Source organism: Phascolarctos cinereus, unplaced genomic scaffold (genome assembly GCF_003287225.1).
Source record: "Phascolarctos cinereus isolate Bilbo 61053 unplaced genomic scaffold, phaCin_HiC Scaffold_1;HRSCAF=81, whole genome shotgun sequence".
In the NCBI taxonomy this organism is placed as follows: Eukaryota; Metazoa; Chordata; class Mammalia; order Diprotodontia; family Phascolarctidae; genus Phascolarctos; species Phascolarctos cinereus.
Window position 1 is genome coordinate 135,485,232 of NW_027555514.1, and position 26,776 is coordinate 135,512,007.

Genomic DNA, 26,776 nt, shown 5'->3' on the forward strand with positions numbered 1-26,776 from the left:
ATGAAGATTCAGAAATTTGGCCATTCATGTAGTATCAGTTGTAACATCATTCGTTAACTCTACATTTTTTTTCTTTTATACGGGTCAAATCCTGTTAGAATAACATTAAGAACTGTGAATATTCCTTTGCTTCACTAAAATGTTGTTGTTGACCTTTGTTTTGAAGCAAGTAGCCCACTGGTTACTGCTTGAAATCATTCTTTGTTAAAAGGAAACGTGTTTATAGTTCCAATTGCATTTGTAATACGATTTAATCTCTCTCTCTCTCTCTCTCTTCTCTCTCTCTCTCTCTCTCTCTCTCTCTCTCTCTCTCCTTTCTCCATCTACCTATGTATCTATCTATCTATCATCTATCTGTCTGTCTGTCTGTCTGTCTGTCTTTCTGATAACTGGCTACAACATAACTTCATTTTAGGAATCTAATTCCATTTTGAGCTACTTATTTTTCCATATGAAATAGGCTAACACTCTTAACTGGTTCCCTGAAAACATGATGTTAGATGAAACAGTGTTACAAGGGGCTATGGCTTTCATAAGAATAAGGTTATTATTGTGAAATAATGTTAGTCCTAACAGTGCCAGGTGATAAGCCTGTTTCTGTGTGCAGTAGGTCAACTAGCATTTATTAAGTGCCTACTTTTTGCCAGGTACTGGCAAAGTAATATACCATATACCCTTTCAATGTTATTTTTTCATGTGTAAGCTGTCAAATGACCTTCCTTGATTTCTTTGGCAGGATCTGGGTAGCAGTGAGCTCAGAAAGGACATCTATATCACTGTGCACATCATCCGAATAGGTGAGTAGGGCAGCCTGCCAACCTTAATGACACATTTGTAAATGATGTGCAAGTCGCTAGGAGAAAAAAAGGCAATGAGGTTTGGATGTGGATATGATGCATTTCAATTCTGTATGCTTGAATCCATTTGGGAAAGAAGTCTGCCTGTGCTTTGCTTCTCAGTATTTGATGCCACTTATTTTTTTCTGGTGCCAGTATTGATAATTTAAACCTATCAGTTTTTAGTACTGATCTGGGAATAGCCTTTTTTCCCCCATTGTAAATGGTGATAAGTATATTGGTAATTCTTTTATTTTTAAATAGTCAGTGACAACCAGGTGTTTTTGGTGGTTTTCCTCTCTGCCTTGGGAGAAAAATAAATAAAAGAGGTTTTCTGTCTTTATACAAGATTGGGGGAGGGGGAGTAGGTCCATAAGAGTATTCTCTTTAAAGTTTATCTTTTTTTCAAGTGAAAAAAAAAAGACAAATCCTAATTTTGGAGGATAGTGTGAAGTGGTCTTTTGGGGCTAAATTTCCTACAAATTCATGAATTCTTTATATTACACAGGCATAAATCAGGCAGCATGTATTTCCCCTGTGTTATTCCAGCATAGTAAATGATTTACAATGAAGGGATTTTGCAGTTGGACGAATAAGGTAAAACACGAATTAGTTAAGCCATATGGCTTTTATATTGATACCAAGGAGCTGGAATTTGAAATTCATTCCCTTTTCTTTCAGCACTATAGTTTTTTTTCCCCTCAGCAATGGCATGGTTCTATAGGATTATGGTGTACCCACATAGAACACAATGTATTGATCTTCATTTTATTTTTGTCCACATGAAGCATCTGCATTGTGCATGGAGAGAGGAGAGTTTATAATACATTGTCATTTCAATGCAGACTAATATGTGTGTATGGTTTTTTTTTCTGTATATAATCCATTCTGAAATCCCTTTTCCATTTGTCTTTTTATGTTTGAAGGACAGCAGAAGTGAGAAGCAATCTATTTGTTTCTTTTTTTGTCTTCTTTTTAAATGGTTACATAGGAACGTTTTGGGAAGGAAATCCTTTGAAGCATTAAGAAAAGCTAGAGTGAATACTGAAATGTATTTCTGTGAGGGAGATTCAGTAAACCAGCAAGGTGACAAGAGTAAAGACTACACACTCCTTTGTTGTCTTCTTTCAAATCAATAATGCAACTTTATGCAACAAAATCTAAAAGATAGTTTTCTGGGAAGTCTTTTAAATTTGGTAATATCACTCATTGCATTGTGGATTTTTGATAATGGCTATTTATGAATTTTCTGTAATTAGAGGAATACGGTAATGTTCCTACCCAAGACCTAGAATGTTCCTCATTTCTTAAAGAGGGATAACAGAAAATATATTTGGAGCAGACCTATTAAAGCCAAGGGATTTTAATAGGCACCATGCTTGCTTCAAATATATAACAGTTTAATAGCTGTTATCTCTTTTTATCAAGTATTTTGTAGATATTAATTAGTTGAAATGAACATTTAATTAGCAGTTAATCCCCCCTCCCAGCTTTCATTGAATGCATAACTTCATTGGGATTATTGAATGACCTGCCGAAAAGGTCAAGAGATTTTTGGTTAAACGTTTTGAGAATGAGATGAAATTAGATTTGGAGTGTTGCACTGTAAGAAGAATTTAGGCTTAGTCTGTTAGCTCTTTTGATGTGATGAAATGAAGGGGAGAAGGAATTGTTATCTTTAAGAGCCAGGCACTTTTCATTTCTATAAAAGTGTCCCAAGCATCTGCTTATTGGGTGAGAAGGGTGTGCTGGCCAGCACTAGCTAGGGAAAATGAGAAATGATACACCTTGCTGTTTAGTGCTTTGCTTCTTGGTGTTTAGGTCCAGGTCTTTGATTCTGAAAGGAAAACATATTTTCTAAATAAAGAAAATTAAGAAGTTTGCATTCTCTTGTCCCCTTCTTTGCATTCCTTTTTATTTCTCTTTTACTCTCGTTTCTTTTTCCTTCTTAATTTTTTGAAATGGCTTGTTGCTGATAGGTGCTCTCCTTTACTCTCCTCCCCCCTTTGTTCTTGCCTAGGGGCCTTTCCTACAAATATGACCAGAGTCCTGGGCTTCTCATTAATCAGAGAGTTAGGAACTCTAGAGTTGACAGCACCAGTCAATTGAGCACTGCAATAGTATCAGTGTTGTAGTATGTTAGAGCGAGCCAGTCTTCGCAGAGCCAGAAGGGAAGGCCCCCAAAATTAAGTTTGTCAACATGTAAGTGTTGTAAAGCAAAGAGAGTTATGCTTTATGGGGTTGGGAGATGGTAACAGGAACAGCCTATACATGTTTCTCATTTGAGGATCTTCTCAAGCTATTGTGAAAGTTATGTTTCTCTTATTTTATTGCAAGTCTAGATGAAAAGGCAAAGATTATTGAAGAACATCACATGACTTATATGGAATTCTAGAACCTTAGAGTGCCAAAAGTCTTTAGAAATCATCTTGTCTAATCCTGTCATTTTACAGATGAAGTAATTCAGGACTAGAGAGATTAGGTGACAAGTCCAGGGTCACACAGCTATTTAGTCTCAGAGGTAGGACTAGACTCAGGTTTCCAATCCTCCTTTCAATCACAACATTAAGTTATTTCTGGACTGCCATGTAGCGGGGCATGGCTCATGAGGATGGCTCCAGTCAAGTGGCTATGTCCTGTCATTGTTTTACTGGACAGGTCGAATGGGGGCTGGAGAGAAGAAGAATGCGTGCAGTGTACAGTATCGGCGGCCCTTTGGCTGTGCAGTCCTCAGTATTGCTGACCTGCTGACTGGAGAGACCAAGGATGACCTCATCTTGAAAGTGTACATGTAAGAAATGTTCAAGCATTTGTATTTGGGGAAAAGATGGTGAGATCACTTATATCCACTCCCAAGGGAATAGAGAATGAGAGTTCTACTACTCTTGCTAGCATTAGCTATGGGTGATAGGACGTAAAATGTGGATTTCACAGGTCTATCCCAAGAGACTCAACATGTGTAGTGTTATGGGGATAAGCTTGCTAACTGCCACTGACTGTTTCTCAAATGGTAACTATATTAAGTTCTCAATTAATGTGAATATTGATTGTCTGCCTTTTTTAGCTTCTCTACTGTGGGTTTAAAATTCCAATATGGCTTCCCCCATTTTTTTTTTCTAGACCACCTCCCTGAACATCAGTTAGTTCTGAAAAAATGAAAATTAGTTAATTGGGCATGATGGCACTTGCCTGTAATCCCAGCTACAAGCTGACAGATCTTTTGAGCTCCGAAGTTTTGAGCTTCACTGGCAACTTGATTGACCATATACACAAAGTTTGGCATTAACATGGTAAATGTCCAGGTGAGGTGGTGCATAAAGTTACCTAAAAAGGGATAAACCTATCCAAGTCAAAAACAGAGCAAATCAGCTGCCCCATGCTGACTAGTAAGAGGGATTGAATCTTTGTATAAAGAAAGAGGAAAGAAATAGAGAAAATGAGAATATAAGCAAATCAGTCTTAATAGTAACCTAAGTAAATGTCATTGTTTCAAGCTAATACCCTCTAGTCAGAGGCTATTTGATTACCTGTTATTTGATTTTCATGCCGTCAACCCAAGGCCACTAAGGAAGTCAAAGGATATATATCCTACATATAACTGACATATCTGGAAGAGCTTTTGTTCAAGGATATGCTATAGCCAAGTAGGTCTTAAACAGTGAGGGGAAGGAACTCAGCTGCTGAAGAGCTCCCTTAAGTCTTTCCAGGACAGGAACACATTCTGTCCATTTCTGTCAATCATCTGATCCCCATATAACCTACCAAAATGCTAATGCAAAGTCCACGTGAAGTTCATTTAGTGAAACAACGGCACAGGGTTGTCTCTTTCTTTTATGGTAGACTCTCTTAGGAGCTAGCTTTGGACCTGGCCTTTGGATTAACAGGGAGGCAAGGGAAACATTTTTCCTCTATTCCCAAATTTATGCTTTGAGACATTTGGCCATTATAGTTGGGTGATGCAGTAAAAAGGATGGCTATGTTAGCGCTGTCCCATGTAGAGGTGAGTCCCACTTACTTGGCCTTGTAGGTATATGGCCTCTCTCTATATATATGTCTTTTTTTTTTGGAGGTGGGGGAAGGGACGCATGGACAGGAAGCCGTTTCCCACAGCCCAGAAATATAACAAATGGCCCCACAAATGCTACTGAACATTTTATAAGCAAGCAGAAAGCATCACAATATAAATGTATATGTGCATGAGTTACCTAATAAAAGCATTTATCTATAGTGGAAATCTCCTATAAAAGGAAGATATTGTTACAATTATATTGCAAATGTCTTATAGCAAAAGGATTCTTAACCTTTTTCATGCCCCTTGGACAGTCTGCTAAAGCCTCTGGACCCCTTCTAAGAATAATGTTTATTAATGCATAAGTAAAATACATAGAATTACTTTGGAAACTGATTATATTGAAATGCAGTTATCAAAATATTAAATAAGTCATGGACACCAGGTTGAGAAGGCCTGTTTTACCATATAGTGTCAAACTATGCTGTAGTATTAATTTGCACAACAATTTTAATCATAGCTCTGCAGAATTCCTTTATCTGCTTTCTGTATAATACATTGGCAAAAGTTTCTGGGAAAGTGGGATTAACAACCAAAAAATAACAAATATTTTTGGTACCATTTGGGGTTCCCAAATGGGTATAGGACTTTGTATAATTGGCAGATTACCTGACTGAATCAGAAAATTTGAATTTGAATCATACCCTTTGCTATCTTTCAGCTTTTTGACCATGAATCAGTCACTTAATCTCTTTGGGCCCCAGTTTCCTTATCTGTAAAATGGAGATAGTAGCTGAAAATAGCTCCCAGTGTTCGTGTGAAGCTCCAGTCAGATAATGTATGTAAAGTACTTTGTAAACAACAGCAACTACCACAACCAGAGCTACACCACCACCATCAATGATAAACAATAGCATAATACATACACACATATATTATGTCCTCATACACATATGTATGTATGTGTGTGTGTGTGTGTGTGTGTGTGTGTGTACACACACATATATATGTCTAAATCACCTAAGTTACATAGGGGTTTGGCTTTATTCATAAAATTGAAGTTTCATGTATTAGGGGTCTCTTGAACTTTGAAGTGGGCTAAAACAGTCACATAACATATACTGGGAAGCCTACCCTTACCAGTAAGTTAGAATTTATAAAGTGAGCCTTTTGGTATACTTCATCTCCCCATCCCCAAAATACATATTGCATTTTATAGCTAAGTTTGCATTAAATTTAAATTTTGGTTGTTTTTTTTTTCCTAAGAAAATTTTTGTGGAAAAGTTTTTATCACTGAGCAGAATATTTCTGGGAGACCATCTGAAGACAATGCCAAAATTAATTCTGAAATATTTAAAAAATTTGAGAATTCATTGGTGTGAGTTACCTCTTTACCGATGTAGATCACAACCTTTCTGTGTTTTAGACCAGGGATTCTTGAGGTGGAATCTATGAATTTTATACACACACACACACACACACACACACACACACACAATTTTATATATATATATATATATATATACACATATATAATTATATATATAATATATTTAATTACATATATATAATTGTATTTCAATATAATTGGTTACCTTCATAAACTCATGTATTTTATTTTATGTATTTAAAAACATTCTTTGAAGGGGTCCATAGATTTCATTAGACTACCAAAAAAATTCCATAACAAAAAGAGGCTAAGTAAACACCTGTTTTATAGACTGTTTGTAGGAGTCAGAGTGTCTAGTAAGTTTAATTAACTGGTGGCCAAACTTCTGGAGCTAAGCCTGTTCAAAGTTGAGCTTATTCTGAGATGACATTTTATATATTTCTTCTCTGACCATATCCAGCACACCCAGCCTTTTCAGCCTGGAGAGGTCTGCCAAACCTTGTGTTCCCACCCAAGTAGCCTCCAAGGACTCAGAGTCAACTCTTGAAACTCATCCATGCCTGCCATAAATTACACCAGTTTATTCTAAATTTGATACATATCATTCATGTAGGATTACTGTATAGGCACATACTTAACACTTTTTACCCCACTGACATGGATGGATTTCCTGTTGTTATCCATAATCTCTTGCTTTTCTATTTCACAGTGCCACACATTTACCAATTAGTTGGTAAACTGAGGTCTTTAAGCAAGGAGAACTAACTATCCCATAAGAATGTAGAAATCTTTGACCCTGTTTTAAAATACATAAATATTTGGTAAAATTCATAACTGTTTTTCTGTTTTGGGAGCATGCCAATGCTTTTTTGTTTGTTTTTGTTCAGACCTATGATTTCACCAGTGGTATCAGGAATTTTCCCACTGATGCAGATGAGCAATTCTTTTATAATTTATAGTCTTTGAGAGTTACCTATACTACAGTAGTGAAGGGACTTGTCTGTGTGCCAGGATGTGTCAAAGGCAGGACATGAATCCAGACCTTCCTGACTCTTAAGACTAACCCCTTCTATCTACGCTACCATATCATTTTTTGTCTTTAACTGAGTACAGGGCTAAAAAACTAGGTCTGTGATTTCACAGGGAACTCCTTGATGCAAAAATTTCCTCTACTGATGAAGGTGGGCACCCTCTTGCAACTTAAAGTTTTAGAGAATTTCCTAGAGCATTGAGAAGTTAAATGTCTTGCCCATATAAGTCATTCCCAAAGAAGGCTAAAATTCATGATCATGGTCTGACACATGTTAGAACCACGTAATGCATTTGCAGGTCCTGTCTTGCCTGGCTCCCTAGTAATACAGCAAAAGCATTACTTTTCAACATTGCCCTTTTAAGGAACTGAAATTCTCAGCAAACGTGTCATCAATACTCACACCTTTATTTCAAACTGTAGATACCAAGCATTACATCCACCCCACTTAGGGGAAAACTGAGGGAGACAGCTAAATATGTTTTCTTTGATCATGTAAAAATCAGAGTAAAAGCCATGAATTCTTGCATTGCCCATATGGCCCACTGCCTCTCTGGTAAACACATCTTAATGCTGTAGTTTTCTCATGATCAAGTGAGAGCACGGTAATTCCAAGGAGTATGGAGAAAACTCAAGAATATAGACTACAGACGGTCTTTATAAGAAGAACTGTCAGCTAGGGAGAGATCATAGAGAAAAGAAAATGGGAACTTAGTTTTTGTGTTTGGTTTTTTAAATAGAAGGCTCATACAAGAGAGAGAGAGGGAGAGAGAGAGAGTTATGTTTCTTAACTGACACCAAGTCTGATGACAATCTGGGAGTTCTGTTAGGAGTTCCCAAATCCTATGCTATTCTTAAACACAATGTTAAGGAATATTTTGAATCTCTGGTTTATGAGCCACAGATTCTGGCCTTAGACTTTTTAGAATAAGCTTTAGTTTCATTTTGGGTTTTATTGGTTAAAAAAAGACTTGAACATTGATATTGCTTAGGTACCTAGTAAGATGCCAGCCATCTTTTCTTCTTACCCACTGAGGTAAAAGAAGGAAGAAAAAAAAAACTACATGCAAATTCTCCTGAAAGGTAATTTTGTTTCTTACTGCTGGTCACATAGAATGGTTTTATTTGATCTCAGTTTTCTAGCCATCCAAATTTAAAAGCTCTATTTGGTGCCCCACTGTTCAGAAAGTTATATGTGTGACAAATAATGTCCATCATGAAAGTACCTGTGAATTGCAAAACAGATAAAATATAAACCAACAGCTTCAGATTCAGGGTATCAGAAAAAGATATAACTGGGGAATAATTTCAACTCTGGTTTTATTTTAATAACTGAGGCTGCCTTTTCTCAGTTCATGGAGAGAAATGTTAGTGGCTAATACAAGATGGCAGCTTATTTGGAAATACATGTAAGGGTGAGAGACAATGACCTGAATGAAACCCTAGCAAAGGAAGTATTTGTAATAAAGGAGGAGAAAAATAGGTCCCAGTGTGCTCAAGTAGTTCAGATTTACTTAATCTAGGAAGTATTTTCTGAGCTGAATTATACTTTGTATAAAAGTTCAATTCCCTTTGATAAATACTGAATACATTTTGCCTTGAAGGTTGTGATTAGAGGTTGACATCCTACCTAATTTTTAAGAATTCTTAAGAATTCTTGAGGACCCTCCCAACCAAAGCTTTTGTTTCTGTGGGTTATATCTATTGATATTTACCCTTTCAGAATTAAAATGCCTTAATCTTATTATGAAAATAATTTTTTACATCTGGAATCCTTGGGATCCCCAGATAAAGCTTTGAGAACCACTGGTATGGACAGTGTCACAGTAGCCGCTATTCTATTTGGATTTTTCTTTTGTTGATTCAGTTTGTAACAGAGGTTTCCTAGATGGGAAGTGGACCAGGGACTCATATGGGGGTCCTGCTTATTTCAGAACAGTTATCATGAACATGATGAAAAATCTGACCTAGACATTGCCTCAATGATGAGACAAGAAGGAAGTGTTTATGAGTGGGAAGGTCAGATCAACTATCAAGAACACTGCTTGCTGTCATGCGTCATTAAGACTTAACAGGGTCTCACTGTTTTCATAGGTGCAACACAGAGAGTGAATGGTATCAAATCCATGAAAATATCATCAAGAAACTTAATGCCCGCTATAATCTGACAGGTTCCAATGCAGGTGAGTTTATGCTGTAAGCATGTGCCTGGACTTTGGTTGTTTTTTAATATGTGTACTCTTCCTGCTAAAAGTGTTAAGCCTACATTCCAGCTACTGACTCTAGACCTTTCAGCTATAATTATATCTAAAAAGAATTATTACAATTTTAGTGATAATATCTACATATTTCTTAGACCTCTGCCAAATTATTGCAAAATCTGTGAAAGAAGACAAAAGGCCTTGAACTCGTCCATAGGCTTAAGAGATCTAAAGAGATATAACTAAGAGCTAAATGAGAAATACTCTTGGGTCCATAGCTATTGTGTAGAAATTGGTGTTTGAAACCAAAATCTGTAATTATTGCCCAATAAAACCTTTTTCACTGCCTATTATTGGCTGCCAGCAAAGCATTTTTATTACAGTTGAAGACAAGCAGATTTGTCAAGATGTGACAAGAGGGAGAGTAATGTTTATTCTAATGGAAGGCCTTTTCAGTCTTTGGGAAGGGAGAGTATGTCAACAGATTGATGGACACATTATATAAAGAAATTCAGGTAGCATAGACCTAACTTTCAGTAGTGCCTACTACAGTAGGAAAAAGAAAATAAAACACTGAATTTGGAATTTGCTGCTTGGCCAATCATTCTCACCTTCAAAGGTCTTTATGGATACTGACTCTCATCCAACATATTAACAATCCCTCCTAGCAAATTTAATAAGCATTCCAACTGTAGCTTCATCCAAGTCATTCATAACAATGTTAAAGCAGAAAGCCAAGGTTAGGTCCCTGGGACACTCAAGCAAGAAACATCTCTCCAGCTTGATATTGAACCATTTTGGTCTAGCCGTTCAGACAGTTTCAAATCCCTCTATCCAGCCTTACATCTCTACATCTTGTCTATAGAGAAAAGACTTTCTTAAATGTTTTGTTAATGTTTATGTAAACTAAATCTAAAGTATACCCTTGATTTGGCAGTCTAGAAATCCATCTGAAAAGGAAAATTGTTAATAATAATGACCTAGATTTCTAGAGAACTTGAATGTTAACAAAAGGCTTGACACATAGTAGGTGCTTAATAAGTGTTTGTAGATTAATTGATTGATTCCTAACAACTCTGTGGGGTGGGTGGTACAAGTATTATTACCCCTATTTGCAGGTTATGAACAATCTGAAACAGAGAGTTGAAATGACATTAGCAGGGTCACACATCTTGGAACTCCCAGAGCCAATGCTTACATTCAGGTGTCTTGAGTGCACTAGTAGGGCTCTTTCTGCAGCTCCAATTGCCAGTTATAAGAAGAAATGAAATTTGAACTTTAGATTACCTGACACCCAGTTTTCTGATTCTCTTCAACACCTCACTGATTTCCTATCTCATTGGTATCAGCCTTTCCTTCAGTCACAGTTGCTGTGCCTACAAGGAAAAAATCAAACAAATAAACACCTCATCATTTCTAAGACCAGCCTGATAATATGGTACTGCATTTAAAGAAACTGATCCTCAGACACAGAGTTAAGGGACTGCATTTGAAATCTTTTTTCATCTTGACAGAACCTGCTAGAAACTGCACTTACCTCTAAGAGCCTTCACTGAGTCAGGCTCACTTCACTGCCACAATAAGGTAGCAGAGGGGAGACTTTAGGGGGAGAATGCTTACCTTATTGGACTATAGCATTAAATAATAATAATAGTGTCCATCCATTTAGTGTTTTAAATTAACAAAGTGCAAAGTGAACCCACCCTCTCATTTTATCTTCACTACCATCCTGTGGGCTAGGGGATATAAACATTTTAAAGCCATATTACAGATGAAGAAACTGAGTCTCAAAGAACTTGGATCACTTACCCAAGATCATGCAGCAAGTAGTGGTCCAGTCAGAACTGGAAACTCAGATCATTTGAGTCCAAGTCTAGTACCATGCTATGCTGTTATCAAATGAAAGAGTTAATGAAGATGGAAATGACTTTTCACTGGGACTTCATTCAGTTAAAGCTAAGAGTGTCTACATGTAGTTCATTTGACTGCTATAAACAACATTCCAGACTATTCTCAGTGGTGAGGTCAGTTACCTCCTCCCCTCTCCCAAGAGATAGGGGAGGAAGCCATGATTTGACCTAGTACTGATGTCCATCATGTATTTTAAACTGGAACTCAACACACTCTTAAAAACATTTATGAGCAAGACTCTGGGCACCTGCTATTAGACATCCATGAGAGAAGTAGGAAGTGACTTAGTAAAGCAAAAGAAACTATTGAAAAACAGTTATCAGTTCTATTATAGTTTCACATTTTGTAAAATTTTTAGAATAATAATGTTAGTCAATTATCAGGAAAAGCAGCATAAGAATCAGTTGAGTGTCACTTAAAAGGAAGCTTTTTATGATTTTACACTGGTAATTCTTTTTTTTATTTTATTTTTAATTTATGGAATAAAACAAGCATTTTCGTAACATAGTACAATAATAAAGATGATTGCACACAAAACTGCAAATCTAAAGAGAGCAGTGTATGACTTAAAGAAAGTCAATGATACATTATCAGATGATTTAGATCTATTGCCCCTTTTTTGGAGGACAGAGAAAACACGGTACATATCTCCTGTGTTGATACTATGAAAAATTAGGAATTTTAGAAAAAAATATTTCCCCTTGAACTTTACAAACACCAAGAAAAAGAAAAGGAGGACATTTTCACATGCAATGTAGAACAGAAATAACATTATACATGAAATTATAAAACTTTACACACAACTTCCTTTTAATATATGTTAATAATACATATGTGTTGTATATACACTGTATAAATGCACACATGTGTGTATGTGCATACACATACATATATAAAATAATTTTTTCCTGTTCCTTTCCAAGCCGTCTTGCTTGTCTCTGTTTCCTTCTGTCATTTCTTTAAGTTTGTTTTTTGGAAGGTCTGTCCCAATTGGAGACAGAAGAATGTAATGGTCAGGAGACTAGATTTGGAACGATAGAACCTACTTTGTTACAAATCCTTCTTGCTCCCTATGCAAACTTCACCTCTTGAGGCCTTGATCATTTATAAAATGAGGGGGTTGGAGATCATTGGATTTAGACCTATAAAAATATTACAGATCATTTAGTACAACCCTCACCTTTTGCAGATGAGGCAGTAAGCCAAGACAAGTCAAGAGGCTTACACATGGTGACACAGCTCATTTGGGTGAGAGCCAGAATTCATAAGCAGAACCTCAGACTCAAGGTTTTTTTCTGCTAGCCTACCCTGACTCTTTTCCTTTAAAAATGATTTTATTTTTTTGTTTCCTGATTTTCTTGTTTCTGTTAATGGCATCACCGTTTGCCTGCACATAAAAGCAATGGAGATATAGCTCTGTATAATGGACAAAGAACTGACCTCAGAGTCACTAAACCTTGTCTTCAAGGCTTACCTCTGACAAATTGGGTATCAGGGAAGACTAACCCCTGGGTGTGAGGGCTTGCAAAGCCCTTTTCATCCACCTTTGGTGTCCATCTGGCACTCAACTCTTACCTGTGTATCCAAGAGGCTGTAGCATGTGAAGCAGCCACACCCTGGTAAAACTGTCTCAACAGATGGGCTAACCAAGGTTGAAGGCCTCATACACATTGGTGAGTTAGGGGAATGTCTATCCCAAACATGTATAGACTTCCCCCAGTGGAGTGGGTGGAAGAGAATAATTTTTTTCCAATGGTCATGAAGGTGGCTGAACCAGGTGCTGTTCAGTACTTAGATCTTGGTCAGACATTGAAGATGCCAAAGTCATCCACTGCATCCCGGGCCATGACCAGTCATCTTGACTTTTGTCCTGGCATTGGACTTCCACAACTTTGGAAGAGACAGAGAGTTGAGGATTCTGTATAACTCTGACTTATTGAAATCCAATTCATGATGAAGTCAAGATATCGCCCCATGATGTCATTGGTCGTCTTCACAGACAGAGGACAAACAACGACAGCAGAAGCATTACTCTGGGCGAGTGGCCCAGGCAGCTCTAATACTCCAAATTGCAAAGCTAATTCTAATCTGAATTGGGAGATGGAACTTTTTCACCTGAAATTCACCATGAAATGAAATCACGGGTTCTATGTGAAACAAACAAAAACCAGCTGAGGAACTCAAAAGCCTCTTCCCTCACGTCATCACTCTAAGCCTTTTGATCTGTGAGTGCTGGCCTGTTTTGTCTTTTTCTTCTAAACCTTTTTGCTGCTTTTAATTACCTTTTCTCCTCTCTTTTGTAAACATCTTAGTTCCAAGGATAGCACAGACCCTTGAGTTGTGTTCTCCTCCCCCCGCCCCATACATCTCCAGCCTCTTCTTCTCTGCCCTTATTGCTGATTTCTCATCATCTCCTCCTCCCATTGGCTATGTATATGTCCCAAAACTCATTCCCCAGCACTGTTTTTCTACATCTTTTTCCCTGGGAGCACTATTTCCTTTGTGTGTATCCAGCTGCTACCAGGATGTGAATTATTCTCCAGTATAGTGTTGCACTCTCACCACAAAATATTAAAAGAACTAGAAGAATGTCCTAGTGTGTTGAGTAGATATTTTACAGAAGATTCCCAAAAGACCTAAACAAAAGTTGCCCAGGACCAGAATGCCTTAGTGCTTTGTGATCTGCATCAGTTGAGGAAGTTTCTACATCATGGGTCCATTGAGCTATTGTTTATCAATTTCTGGTGTGTAGTAAGCACTTAATAACTACTCATTCTGTTTCTTTCTCTCTGCCATGTCTGTCTGTCTATGTATATACTGTAGAGCTTTGGCCCAGATAAATTTACCTCATTTTCTCTCTAATCCTATATCACACTGTCTATAGAGATAGCTCTGTTTGACTGTCTTCAAGGCAAAATTCATTTGGGGCAGAGCAAAGAGAGATGGACAGACATTCAGATAGAGAAAGACAGAAAGAGATGTAGAGATCAGTGGAAACAGAGACTGACAGATTATGTGAATAAATGCATCTGTTAGGTTTCCTTCCTTCTACATTCCCATATTCCTCTTACTACTAACAGCAGACTCTCTCCCTTTCCCACATATCTTGATCTTAGATCATTAGGTTATAGATTTAGAAATGGATAGGACCTCTGAGGCCATCTAGTCCACTGCCTTTGTTCAACAGTTGAGGGAGCTAAGATCTAGTGAGGCTTAGAGATTTTTCCCAAAGTCACACAGAGGGTATGAGGCAGACACAGTTTTTTTCTTTTTTTGCGTTTTGGTGAGGCAGTTGGGGTCAAGTGACTTGCCCAGGGTCACACAGCTAGTAAGTGTCATGTGTGTGAGGCCAGATTTGAACTCAGGTCCTCCTGACTCCAAGGCTGGAGCTCTATCCACCAGAGAGTTTTTGAACCCAGGTCTTCTTCCCCATACTCTTCAGTTCACTTCTGACCTCTCTTTCTGTACCCATTGATTGCAGAATGTTGTCAGATCTCCTGACTTTGGTTGATCAACTTGCTATTTGATTTTACATTTCCATCATTCTATTCCTGAATAAAACTACTAGGCAATAATTTTCTCTTTCAGCCTCTGGGATGACCCCTGACCTTTGCCCTCTCTTTCAAATAGGTTTTAGGCAGAACAGGAAGAATCATCCTTTCCAAAAATTACTCCAATACGTAATTTCTCTTGTTGTGGCAGTCCTATCATGAATTAAAGCTCTTGAGCAAAAATTGAGTCTAATACCTCCAATGTCTTGGTATCTCCTCCAGAACCTAGCACATGCTAAGTACACAGCAGTCATTTAATAAATGTTTGAATAAATGATTGTTTATTTGTTCAGTCTCTTTTTTCCATTGGATTTCAGTTCCCCAAGGGCAAGGATAGCATCCACTTCCTCTGGCATCTTGTGTTTGTCCTCATACCTGTCTCTGTAGGCACTGGGTGATTTGTCAATATTATTGAGTGAATGACTGACTTACTGCCCTTAGAACTCTGAAAATAGTAGAAATGCAAAAGGAGGTGTAGTCTAAGCTAGAGAATTCCTGCATGTCAGCTTGGTCTCATCCTTGACTCCTGACTCTCACTCACCCTATATATCCCATTCGTTGCCAAATTTTGTCCTATAGATCTCAGCTCACACTACCTCTTTGTTTGCCTCTCGTGTGGACAATTACTATATTTTTCTGATTGGTCACCCTGCTTCAAGATTCTTGACCTTTGGTACGTCACTCAGTAAGTCTGACCATATAATCGGTAAATCCTAGTGGCTTCCTTTTATCTCAAAGATCGAATTTAAAAATCTTTGTTTTGCATTTAAATCTCTTCACAACCTAACCCCTTTTTGCCTTTCTAGACTTCTTGTATTTTGTTGTTGTTGTTGTTGTTGAGTGGTGTCTGATTCTTCGTGACCCCATTTGGGGTTTTCTTGGCAATACTGGAACAGATTGCCACCTCCTTTTCCAGATAAGGAAACTGAGGCAAAGAGGGTTAAGTGACTTGCCCAGGGTCACACAGCTGATAAGTGTCTGAGGCCAGATTTGAACTTAGGAAGAAGAGTCTTCCTTGCTCCAGGCCCAGCACTCTATGCACTGTGGCACCACCTAGCTGCTCTTTTATTCTTCTACATGTTGCTTCCAGTCCTGCCTAATTTTCTGTTCCCTGAACATCTCCCATTTCTATGCCTTTGTACTTGCTGTCCCCCTATTCCTGGAATGTTCTCTCTCCTCATCTTCACCTCTTGGTTTGCTTGTCTTCTTTCAATAGGGGGCAGCTAGGTGGTGCAGTGGATAGAGCACCAGCCCTGGATTCAGGAGGACCTGAGTTCAAATTCCGCCTCAGACACATAACACTTACTAGCTGTGTGACCCTGGGCAAGTCACTTAACCCCATTGCCTAGCCAAAAAAAAAAAGCCTCTATAGGAAGCCTTTCCTGGTTGCTCAGGTGCTAATGCCTTCCCTTATGAGATTACTTTCTGTTTACTCTGTATAGATCCTATTTATGTACCTGTTTTCATTCCTATCTTCCTCATTAGAATGTAAACTCCCTGAGGGCAGGAACTCTTTAGGACTTCTTTTGTCTGGCTTGTTCTCAGTGCTGTTGCTGATAAATTATAAGTGTTTATTGACTGATCCATTGACCTTCAATCTAAAATCAGTCAATAAACATTTATTAAGCACCTACTCTGTTCCTCCCACTTTGCTAAGCACTAGGTACACACACACACACACACACACACACACACACACACACACACACACACACACACACACACACACACAAGACAAAAGACAGTTCCTTACCTCAAGGAGTTCACATTCTAAAGGGAGGTGTGTTGTTGGGACAAACAAGTAAACACATACATACAAAGGAGCTGTATATAGAATAAATTGAAAAAAATTTAAAAGGGGAAAGCACTAGAATGAAACGGAGTTGGGAAAGGCATTAGATAAAAGATGAGATTTTAGCTGAGTCTCAGAGGAATCCAAGGAAGCCCATAGGCAGAAATGAGGAGGGAGAGCTTTTCAGGCATGGAGGACTTTTTCATGGAACATTGAGGCCAGTGTCACTGAATTGAAGAGTACATGGTAGAGGGTAGGGTGTATGTAAAATGTTAAATATTGGTTGTTAAGTGCAGGTATTATCTGCCTTTTAATAAAGAATGAGAAGAGATAATATCCCTTGTTGGAATATTTTTAAGAAATTATTTTTTACCTCCCTCGTTGGAAGTGAAGGTCTATAAGACAAGCTTCAAAGTTGATGGTGTCTTAATAAAAGAATCTGGGGCGGGAAACTAAGCCAATTAGTGCCCTAACCCAGAATTTGAAGTTTGACTTCTAATACTTTCCTCCTTACATTTGTTAATATTCTATTGAACCAAAACTTGGTTCTCAAATTTAATGGCTTCACAAATCTGGCAATTTATCAGTGTCATATTTTTAAATTTTTTTTCCATATTGTTTCATGGAGATTGGTACTGGAAAAAAAAACCTTTGAAATTTGAAAATGAATTTTTTCTGAGCTGCCCAAGTTATATTTCACTGATGCCTTTTTTATCTCTAGAGTTGTAATCCTGTCCATTTAAGGATATTTACAGTTAAATAGTTTGACCCTTCCTGCTTCCCCTCCCCCCATGAGGGTTGTCTTCCAAAGATACATTAAACCTCTTCATTGATTATGGTAGTTGGGTAAAGTAGTATGAATGTTACATCTCACTTCTGAAGATAGAAATTTAAATGAATTTGTGTCTCTGATTTTATGTAATTATAATATATAGTGGCACAATGGATAGCACTCTAGGCCTACAAATACAGCTCTGATTCCTGTCCTATGTGAGGAAAAAAGTGTCTTCATCAATTAGTAGAACTTTTCTTACTTGGGATTCCCTGTGCCAAACTTAATCTGAGTCCTGTCATTATCCACATCAAGAATATTCACAAAAACATTTAATATTCTGAGAACAAATGGTCATTGTGAATGCCATTTCTAACCTTCAGGATCAAGCTGAATTTTAGATTTTTAAGAACATAGAATGATACTGAATCAATTAGATTGGCTATGGAGAATTCAATTCCCAGGGTTGAAATGAAATGTATCCCAGAATCATTAGATTTTGAGCTATGAGTTGTGACAGAAATCACATTAGCATGTTACCTGTACACGTATCAGATTTTACTACCTATGATATCTAAAGTACAAAAATCCAAAATTAGGAAATTTTCTACTGAAGTAAGTTTCTCTAGGAATATCTCTTTGTCTCCAAAAAGATATGCTAAGTTTGTAATCTTGTTATATTCTTAACAATTTTCTTTTTTTTTTTTTTGGAGGGGGGCAACTGTAACATAACAAGAAGGAAGGGAATTGGTAAAGAAATATAGGGCCTCTTGGCTACAGGTTCAATTTTAAAGTTCATGAAGGCACATATGGAAGCCATGGTATTTCACCAAATGCAGCAAGTAAGTACTGCTATGCATAGCAGTGGGGAAAATTCCTTTGGGATGTCAACTCATTTCCTAATGGAAGATAAGCCCATGAACTTGTGTCCCCAAAATGCTATTTTTCTTCCTTATCAATGACTCATCATCATTATAATTAGAATCATAATATTAGCTTCTTTGACTTTAAGATGCTCAGTTTGGAAATCATTCTTCCAAATAGAATTAAGAGCAATGTAGGAATTATTGGCGCCACCTATTGGCCAGAAATATAGAATGGGAAATTAACACTTTATTTCTTAATTATAAAACCAGGTTCTTTTCAGGATACTCAAACTCTTCAGGCCTCAGTTTCTCCTTTTGAAAAATGAGAATATTTCCCTGGGTGACCTTTAAGGTCTCTTCTGTGTCTAAACCTATGCTGCTGTAAGTTCAAGTTGTAAAGAAAAAACAAATTCAACATAAGTAAGATGTGAGACCCATTAAATGGTTTCTTTAGTGTGAAAAATGTGAGACACAAATGAACAGAAATAATGGTGAATTTTGTTTTCTAACTAGGGAAGCATGACTTTACAATTCATTATTAAGTGGGGAAAACACATGGTGAAGGGCTAGAATTTCATTTTTATCATCAAAAATTAAATTATATGATTTAAGCTCCATTGGTGTGACTACTTTTAAAGTCTCATAATTACATGCTGCCTTAACAGATTCAGAAATGCTTTCCTTTCATCACCCCAGTGAGGTAGAGAAGTACAAGCGCTATTTCCTGCACTTTAGAGTTGAGGAATCTGAGGCTCGAAATAGATTAAGTGATTTAGCCAAGTTTACACAGCTTGTGCCTGAAGGAGGAATTGAACCCAGGTCCCCCCTCCCACCTCACTATTATTTCATATTTCCTGTCACTAGGGGGATGGGGGTTAGGCAATGGGGCTAAGTAACTTTCCCAGGGTCACACAGCTGGTAGTAAGTGTCAAATGTCTGAGGTTGGATTTGAACTCAGGACCTCCTGACTCCAGGGCCAGTGCTGTATCCACTGCACCACCTATCTGCCTCAACAGAGTATTTCAATACAATTTTTTTCACAACAAAATTTTAAAGCCAAGTAACTTCGAAATCAGTTGGGGTACAGGGAGGTAAAGAGCTTGGTACTTTAATTTATAATCTTTTTTACCCCAAGCTGTCAAAATGGTGATTTCTCAGGCACCTCACACAAATGTTGACTGTGAGCTATGAATATGGCTAATGTCAAAATAACCTCACCAACTCTAATTTTTTTTTTTTTAGTCATCACAAAACTGAGGATTTCTAGTTCATGGTTCTCTCTCCACAGCAAAACTTTCAGGCTGTCTAGCAAAAAGCCTAGTTGTATTTTGTTGAAGCCAACACTCCCATATTATTTCATTTCTTTAGTGAAATTAAATCTTTAAATCTTGAAGCAAAAAGACTAGTCAACTGGTAATTGGCAAAAGTTTAGCATATATAGGAAGAAGCAGAGCTCATAGAGGAAGTCACCAGTGATGAGCAAACTTACTGACACTTGCTTTAAGTGATGCCTTAATAAATATATGATCTCCTTTCTTGGTGTGAAGATACACTTACCCTATGGAGATAGTGGCCGCATTTATGCATCTTGTCTTATGAGGTCTTTAGTCCATATCTTTCTATGAAATATTCATACAGGGTCCCTTCTATGCTCTGGAGGCCTTCTTCTTACTCTATTAATGTCTCATAGACACCAAGGCAGTATTGGACAGTCCATTTGTTGTCTCTCATTCTCAGTATGTGACCAGATCACCTACTTTTTTAGTGATACATATCTCTGGTGATATCTTTTACTACAATTTTTACATATCAGTCATGAATGGTGGCTTGCTGTACTCTACTACCAGCCGTTGTTTCACCATAGGCAATGCTATGTCAAATATTTGAAGGCCAAATTAAGTTAAAGAAAAAATCTGTACTGATTTTTGAATAGCTTCTTCTTTGCTATCTTTTGCGTTAGGGTTTTTGCATAAGAAACCTAGCAGATTAAAATTCATATTAGGGAACTAACATGGTAAGGTGGAAAGCACATTAGCTTTGGAATCCACAGTCCTGTATTCAAATCCCATCTCTGACATTTATTACACTTGTGATCTTGGGCAAGTCATTTAATTCCATTGGACCTCAGTTTCCTCATTTCTAAAATGATGGAGTAGATGGCTTTTGAGGTCTTTACTAGCTCCACATCTATTTTTCTGTGATCTCTATTGGAAAGATTAAAAATAAAATGAAGCTGGCTAATAAAAGAGTGTTCCTGTAGGATCCAGATATTTCCATTGCGCTGGTCAGTAATAATAACATATATGCATAGCATTTTCTAGTAGACTTTCTTCACTATACTCCTGTGAAGTCAATAGTACGAGTATGCTTATTCCCATTTTATAGATGAGGAAACCAAGGCTGAAATGTAAAGTGATAGGTCCATGCTCAGGAAGGTAATGGATATTACACTTTGGTCTTTAACTCAGGATTGCTAACTTTACAGCCTGTTTTCTTTCCATATCCTGTAGGCAAAGAGACGGACTATACAAATTAATATTGTTCAGAAACTACGTATTTACATAATATTCATAAGAGGAATGTAACCTTTTTATGAGACCAGTCAAATATCATACAAGTTAGGAAAATATGTTAATTTTTTGCCCTTATTAATTGGATTTTTGCTAAGAGGAGAAGCTTCACAGTTGAGTGCATTCATGATTAAAATGAAAATTAAGAAAGGCCCAACATAAGACTCAGCATTGTAAGGCACTGCTTTTATAATTGCATTTCTTAATCTCTTCCTATAAATAATAATTTATTCATTTTAATTGAACTCTTCAGCAATGGTGATTCTATTCGGCAAACAACACTATATGCAATAATTAAGATCTCTCATAAAAGGAATTTTGACTTTTTCAGTTAAAGGAAAAACTAGCCAGCACATTTTCTTTCTTCTTAAGGTAAAATGAAGGGCACTGATACCATGTGTTTTGCTGATCAATGGGGGAAAAACAGGTTATTGAGCATTCCACTGACTCTCTAGTTGTTAGCCATGGATTGACCAACAGAGATGGCTTGGGTCATTTCAGAAAAGAAGGCAAATTGGTCTTAGGAGAATCATGACCTAGAAATTCCAATGACTTATTGAATTTCTCATGTTATAGAGAATAACATGTAACTATAAAATAATGTTACTATTTCATAAAATAGTATACTAGACCTTCTGTAGTCAATGAGTGTCAGCCCTTCAAAGTAGTTGCCTTCAAAGGCTATTCACTTTATTCCGATGATACCACCATTTCTCAAAACTTCAACTCATATTTCTTCAGGATTTCAGCAGAATTCAAAAAATATTGTCTACAATGGCAGCCTAACTGGAGTAATTATATAGCTGCCCTAGGAGACTATACTGTAAAGGGAATGAAAATATATCATTTGGATACATGTTTTCACATGTCTCCTTAAACCAGTTCTTGACCTGGGGGTTTATGAGCATCCAGTTTCAGGGGGTCTGCGAATCTGGATGGGGAAAAAAATTATTTTCACTAACCCTTAACTGAAATTTAAGATTTCCCTCAGTTATTTAAAACCTTATTCTGAAGAGGGATGCATAGGTTTCACCAGACTGCCAAAGGGATCCTTGACACAAAGCTGGTTAAAAACCCCTGATTTAAACTAATGAGGTTGTTTTTAATACTCATGCCTTAAATGTTCCATTGTCATGGAGCTAAACTGGCATATCTCTTTATAAATTAATATTGTATAAGGGATTGGATGCAGAGTCCTCACAGTCCTACCAGTAACATCCTAGATATAGCAAAAGTGTTTTCAAATTTCACTGAAATGACTTAGAAGCTAGAAAATAATTGTTAAAGGAATGAATAACTCTATCTTTGGGAAGTTTTGCTGACACCCAATGGAAGTTAGTGATGTTGCAAGATGAGAAGCTTAACTCTTCATGCGGTGTTTTGCTTGTTTTTCCCATCTCAGATTATCATCAAGAAATATTATTGAAATCGAAATCTGCTTATCACCATTTGTCACAACACTTTTCTTCATATTTAGTTTTTAAGAATGTTATTCTTCCCTCTCTTTTCTTGGAAATCTTTCAATTACATCCTTTTCATACTTTCATACTGTCCTGATAGTTGGGCTTCCTTTTTTGGCAGTCAACACTTTTTCTGATATTTTTAGATTGTCTTCAGCCCTTCCTTCCTTAACTTTTTTTATAGCTTTCCTTTTAAAAATATGTTGTTTAGCAACAGTTTTTCCTTAAAAATCACTTCTTTTTTTTCTGATTTCATTCATCTGAGTTCATTACAACTTGTTGTGATTAGTTGTAGGAATATGAATTCAGAATGTCATGAGAGTGTTGTCTTGAGTGTCATGCTGTGAAACCTTCATTCTTGAGAATACTTGGAATGAGGATGAATAGCGGAAGTTGCCTTGGTGGTCATTCATTTCCTTTATTAAAAGTAGCAGGTGAGCTCCATGCAAATTGAAAAGCAGATGAAATCAGAGGGAAAATCCAGTTGTACGTGAAGAAGCTATATCTGGCAAACACCCTCAGTATCGCAAAACTGGTATAAGATGCTGAAATGTGTTTGCTTCATTTAATGTGCTATCAATACATATGATTTGTAATTTCTTATAAACTCAGGCATGTATATGCATGCTTCTTTTATGTGATTAGGTAGAAAACAGTTGATCATAGCACATACATATGCATGATTACATAGATGTATATCAAATATAATTATAGGGCACATTACCCCCATCTCCCTTCCTACATACTCATTTTTTGAGTTATGTGTTTCAAATGAGATAATATTTATAAAAAATTGCTCAGCATATAGTAGGTGCTATATAGGAGGCAGCTAGGTGGCTCAGTAGATTGAGCACTGGGCCTGGAATCAGGAAGACAAGAATTCACATCCAGTCTCAGGCATTTACTAGCTGTGTGATGCTAGGCAAGTCATTTAAACTTGGTTTGCCTTAATCCAATGAACAAGGAAATGGCAAACCACTCCAGTATCCTTGCCATAAAAACTCCATGGACAGTAGAGACCACAGAGTCATGAAGAGTTAGACACAACATGTAATTTGTGCTATATAAATTCGAATTCCCTCCCACTTATATCTTCACATAAACCCTGTGAAGTAGGGATACTAGGTATCATCCCCATTTTACCTCTGAAGAAACAAGATCACATGAGTTAAAGGATTTGCTTAATCAACCGGAAAACATTTATAAAGTGACCACTATATGCCAGACAGGTACTAGATGCTGGTGGATGAAAAGAAAGATGAAGCAGTCCCTCAAGGAGCTTGCATTCTCTTTGGAAAACAGTATGTACACCTGTAAGTAAAGGCAAAAGGCAGAAAGAATAAAAAGTAATATCTGGGTCAGGCAACCAGCAGCAGAGATAAATGAGGAAAGGCATCATCCACAGGGCTTCTTAAACTTTTTCCATTCACAACCTCTTCAGTACTTCTTAAACTGTGAGTCATGACCCCATGGGGTCATGAAGAAAGTGAGCTGAGCTTTGCAGAAAGCTAGAGATTCTAAGAGGTAGAAGTGAGGAGGGACTGCATTCCAGGCATGAAGTGACAAATGTTGAGTGAGGAGCAAAAAGTTGACAAGGAAATGACAGCTGAGACTTGAATTGCAACTTCAATGAGATTCACTGCCACTAGTCAGGAAATATTGATTAGACTCTACTTCGCATCCAACACTACGCCACCATCAGAGACAGTGCTCAATTTGAAAGAAAGAGAATGCATGATCCTCTCTCCTTGAAGATCTTCCTACCTTCATTAGGGAGAAGCTTAATTGTTCATATGCATGAAGCAACCGGAGAATAATATAAAGCATCATATTATTGAAGGCCAGATTTTATGGTATAAATGCTAAAGGAGATCCATGGAAAGAAAAAAAAACAAATGATTGTCAGCAGGGGTAGTCAGGAAGAAAGTTGTCATTTTTCTCAATTCCAAAGAATGTACAGGATTAGATCAATGGTGATGAAGTGGGGTATAATCTGGGAGTTAGGGAGTATCTTGAACAAAACTAGGAATTGAGAAATAAGGCACTATCACTTTCTTCCCATCTCTTGCCTCCAGGCCTTTGCATGTGATGTCCCCCAGGCTGTCCTTCTTCACCTTTACCTTTTGGAGTTCCTAGACCCCTTGCAGTGCAGCTTAACTTCCATATCCTTCAAGAGACCTTTCATGATCCTCCCAATGTTAGTCCCCCTCCCTACCCCCACATACTTTGATTTCTGTGTAGTATTTATGGGTTTCACCCCCTAATTGCATGTGAAGTCTTTAAGCACACAAATTCTTCCTCTTCCCTATTTCTATCAGAGGCACTACCATTCTTCCAGTCTCTCAGGTCCATACACTTGGCATTTTCTTCAGCTCCTCATTCTCCTTCAAACTGTATGTCCACTTGGTTGCCAAATCTTCCCTTATTTTATCTGTACAACATGTGACTCCTCTGCTTACATTTGATCATCAGCTAGGTGGCAGAGTAGATACAGTCCAAGTCCTGAAGTCAGGAAGACTCATCTTACCAAGTTTAAATCCGGCCTCAGACATTTACTAGCTATGTAATCCTGGGCAAGTCACTTAATTCTGTTTGCCTCAGTTCCTCATCGATAAAATGAGCAGGAGAAGGAAATGGCAAAGCACTCCAGTATCTTTGCCAAGAAAACCCCAAATGAGGTCACAAAGATTTGGAAACAACCAAAACAAGTGAACAACTGTACTCATACATACATCAGCCATATTGCTTTAGGCCCCATTACTTCTCACTCAAATTTTGTCAGTAGCCTCCTAACGGGTCTCCCTACCTCAAGACTGTCCATACAGTAGCTAAAAGGATTGTCCTTAATTGCACTTCTGGCCCCTTCCTTCCCCTATCCAGCCAACTTCAGCACCTCTCAAATACCTCTGTGCAGACAAAGCAAAAGCAAAAATAGATCTTATCTAAAGAGTTAAGGAAGGAAACTACATCCTGCTAAAAGGCACCATGGACAATGAAGTAAAATCATTGATAAACATATATGCACCAAATGATATAGCATCTAAATTCTTAGAGGAGAAGTTCAGGGAGTTACAGGAAGAAATAGACAGCAAAACTATACTAGTGGGGGACCTCAACTTCACCTCTCTGAACTAGATAAATCTAACTATGAAATAAACAAGAAAGAAGTAAAGGAGGTGAATAGAATATTAGAAAAGTAAGGAATGGTAGACCTCTGGAGAAAATTGAATGGGCATAGAAAGGAATATACTATTTTCTCAGTGGTACATGGCACATACACAAAAACTGATCATGTGCTAGGGCATAAAAAACCTCACAATCCAATGAAGAAAGGCAACAATATTAAATGCATCCTTTTCAGATCATGATGTGTTAAAAATTATATGTAATAAAGGGTCATGGAAAGATAGACTAAAAAATAATTGGAAATTAAATAATCTAATCCTAAAAAATGAATGGGTCAAACAACAGATCATAGAAACAATCAATAACTTCATTCAAGAGAATGACAATAATGAGACAACATTCCAAAACTAATGGGATGCAATGAAAGCAGTTCTTAGGGGAAGTTTTATATCTCTAAATGCTTACATGAATAAAACAGAGAAAGAGGAGGTCAATGAATTAGGCATGCAACTAAAAAAAAAACCCAGAAAAAGAACAAGTTAAAAATCCTCATTTAAACACCAAATTAGAAATACAGAAAGCCAAAGGAGAGATTAATAAAATTAAAATTGAGAAAACTATTGAACTAATAAAACTAAAAGCTGGTTTTATGAAAAAACCAATAAGATAGATAAACCTTTGGTTAATTTAATTAAAAAAAAAGAAAGAAGAAAACCAAATTACCAGTATCAAAAGTAAAAGGGTGAATCCACCACCAAGGAAGAGGAAATTAAAACAATAATTAGAAACTATTTTTGTCCAACTGTATGCCAACAAATTTGACAATCTTAATGAAATGGATGAATATTTACAAAAATATAAATTGCCTAGATTAACAGAAGAGAAAGTAAAATACTTAACCCCATCTCAGCAAAAGAAATTGAGTAAGTCATATGCCTCTGTGATAAATAAACTCCTGTGCTTAGCTCTATCCCCCATGTCTGAATAGATTCTCTTCCCATCTCCACTTCAAAGTATCCCTAATTTACCTCAAGAAGCAGCTTAGGTTGAAGCCTTCCCTGATTCCCCCAACTACTAATGTCCTTCCTCCGTATATTGTATTTAATTGCCTCATGTTTATTTTTATTTATTATTTTACCTTTATTTCTATATGCTTATATACATACTTGTCTCAGCAGATAGAATAAAGATCCTTGAATGTAGGGATTATTATTGATGATGATGATGATGAAAATGATAATAGTGATGATGATGATGATGAT

The 26,776-nt window shown here is 37.1% G+C and overlaps 1 protein-coding gene across 4 annotated transcripts in view; it reads left to right on the forward strand.

The window, feature by feature from the left end:
- The window catches only part of DOCK4 (dedicator of cytokinesis 4), a 554,933-nt gene that overhangs the window by 301,192 nt on the left and 226,965 nt on the right, over window positions 1-26,776 (forward strand). For all 4 annotated transcript variants that reach the window (XM_020984638.2, XM_020984640.2, XM_020984641.2 and 1 more), the window contains exons 10-12: window positions 737-797; window positions 3,495-3,627; window positions 9,360-9,448. In XM_020984638.2, coding sequence (XP_020840297.1) covers window positions 737-797; window positions 3,495-3,627; window positions 9,360-9,448 — 283 coding nt within the window. The remainder of the gene's footprint in view (window positions 1-736; window positions 798-3,494; window positions 3,628-9,359; window positions 9,449-26,776) is intronic.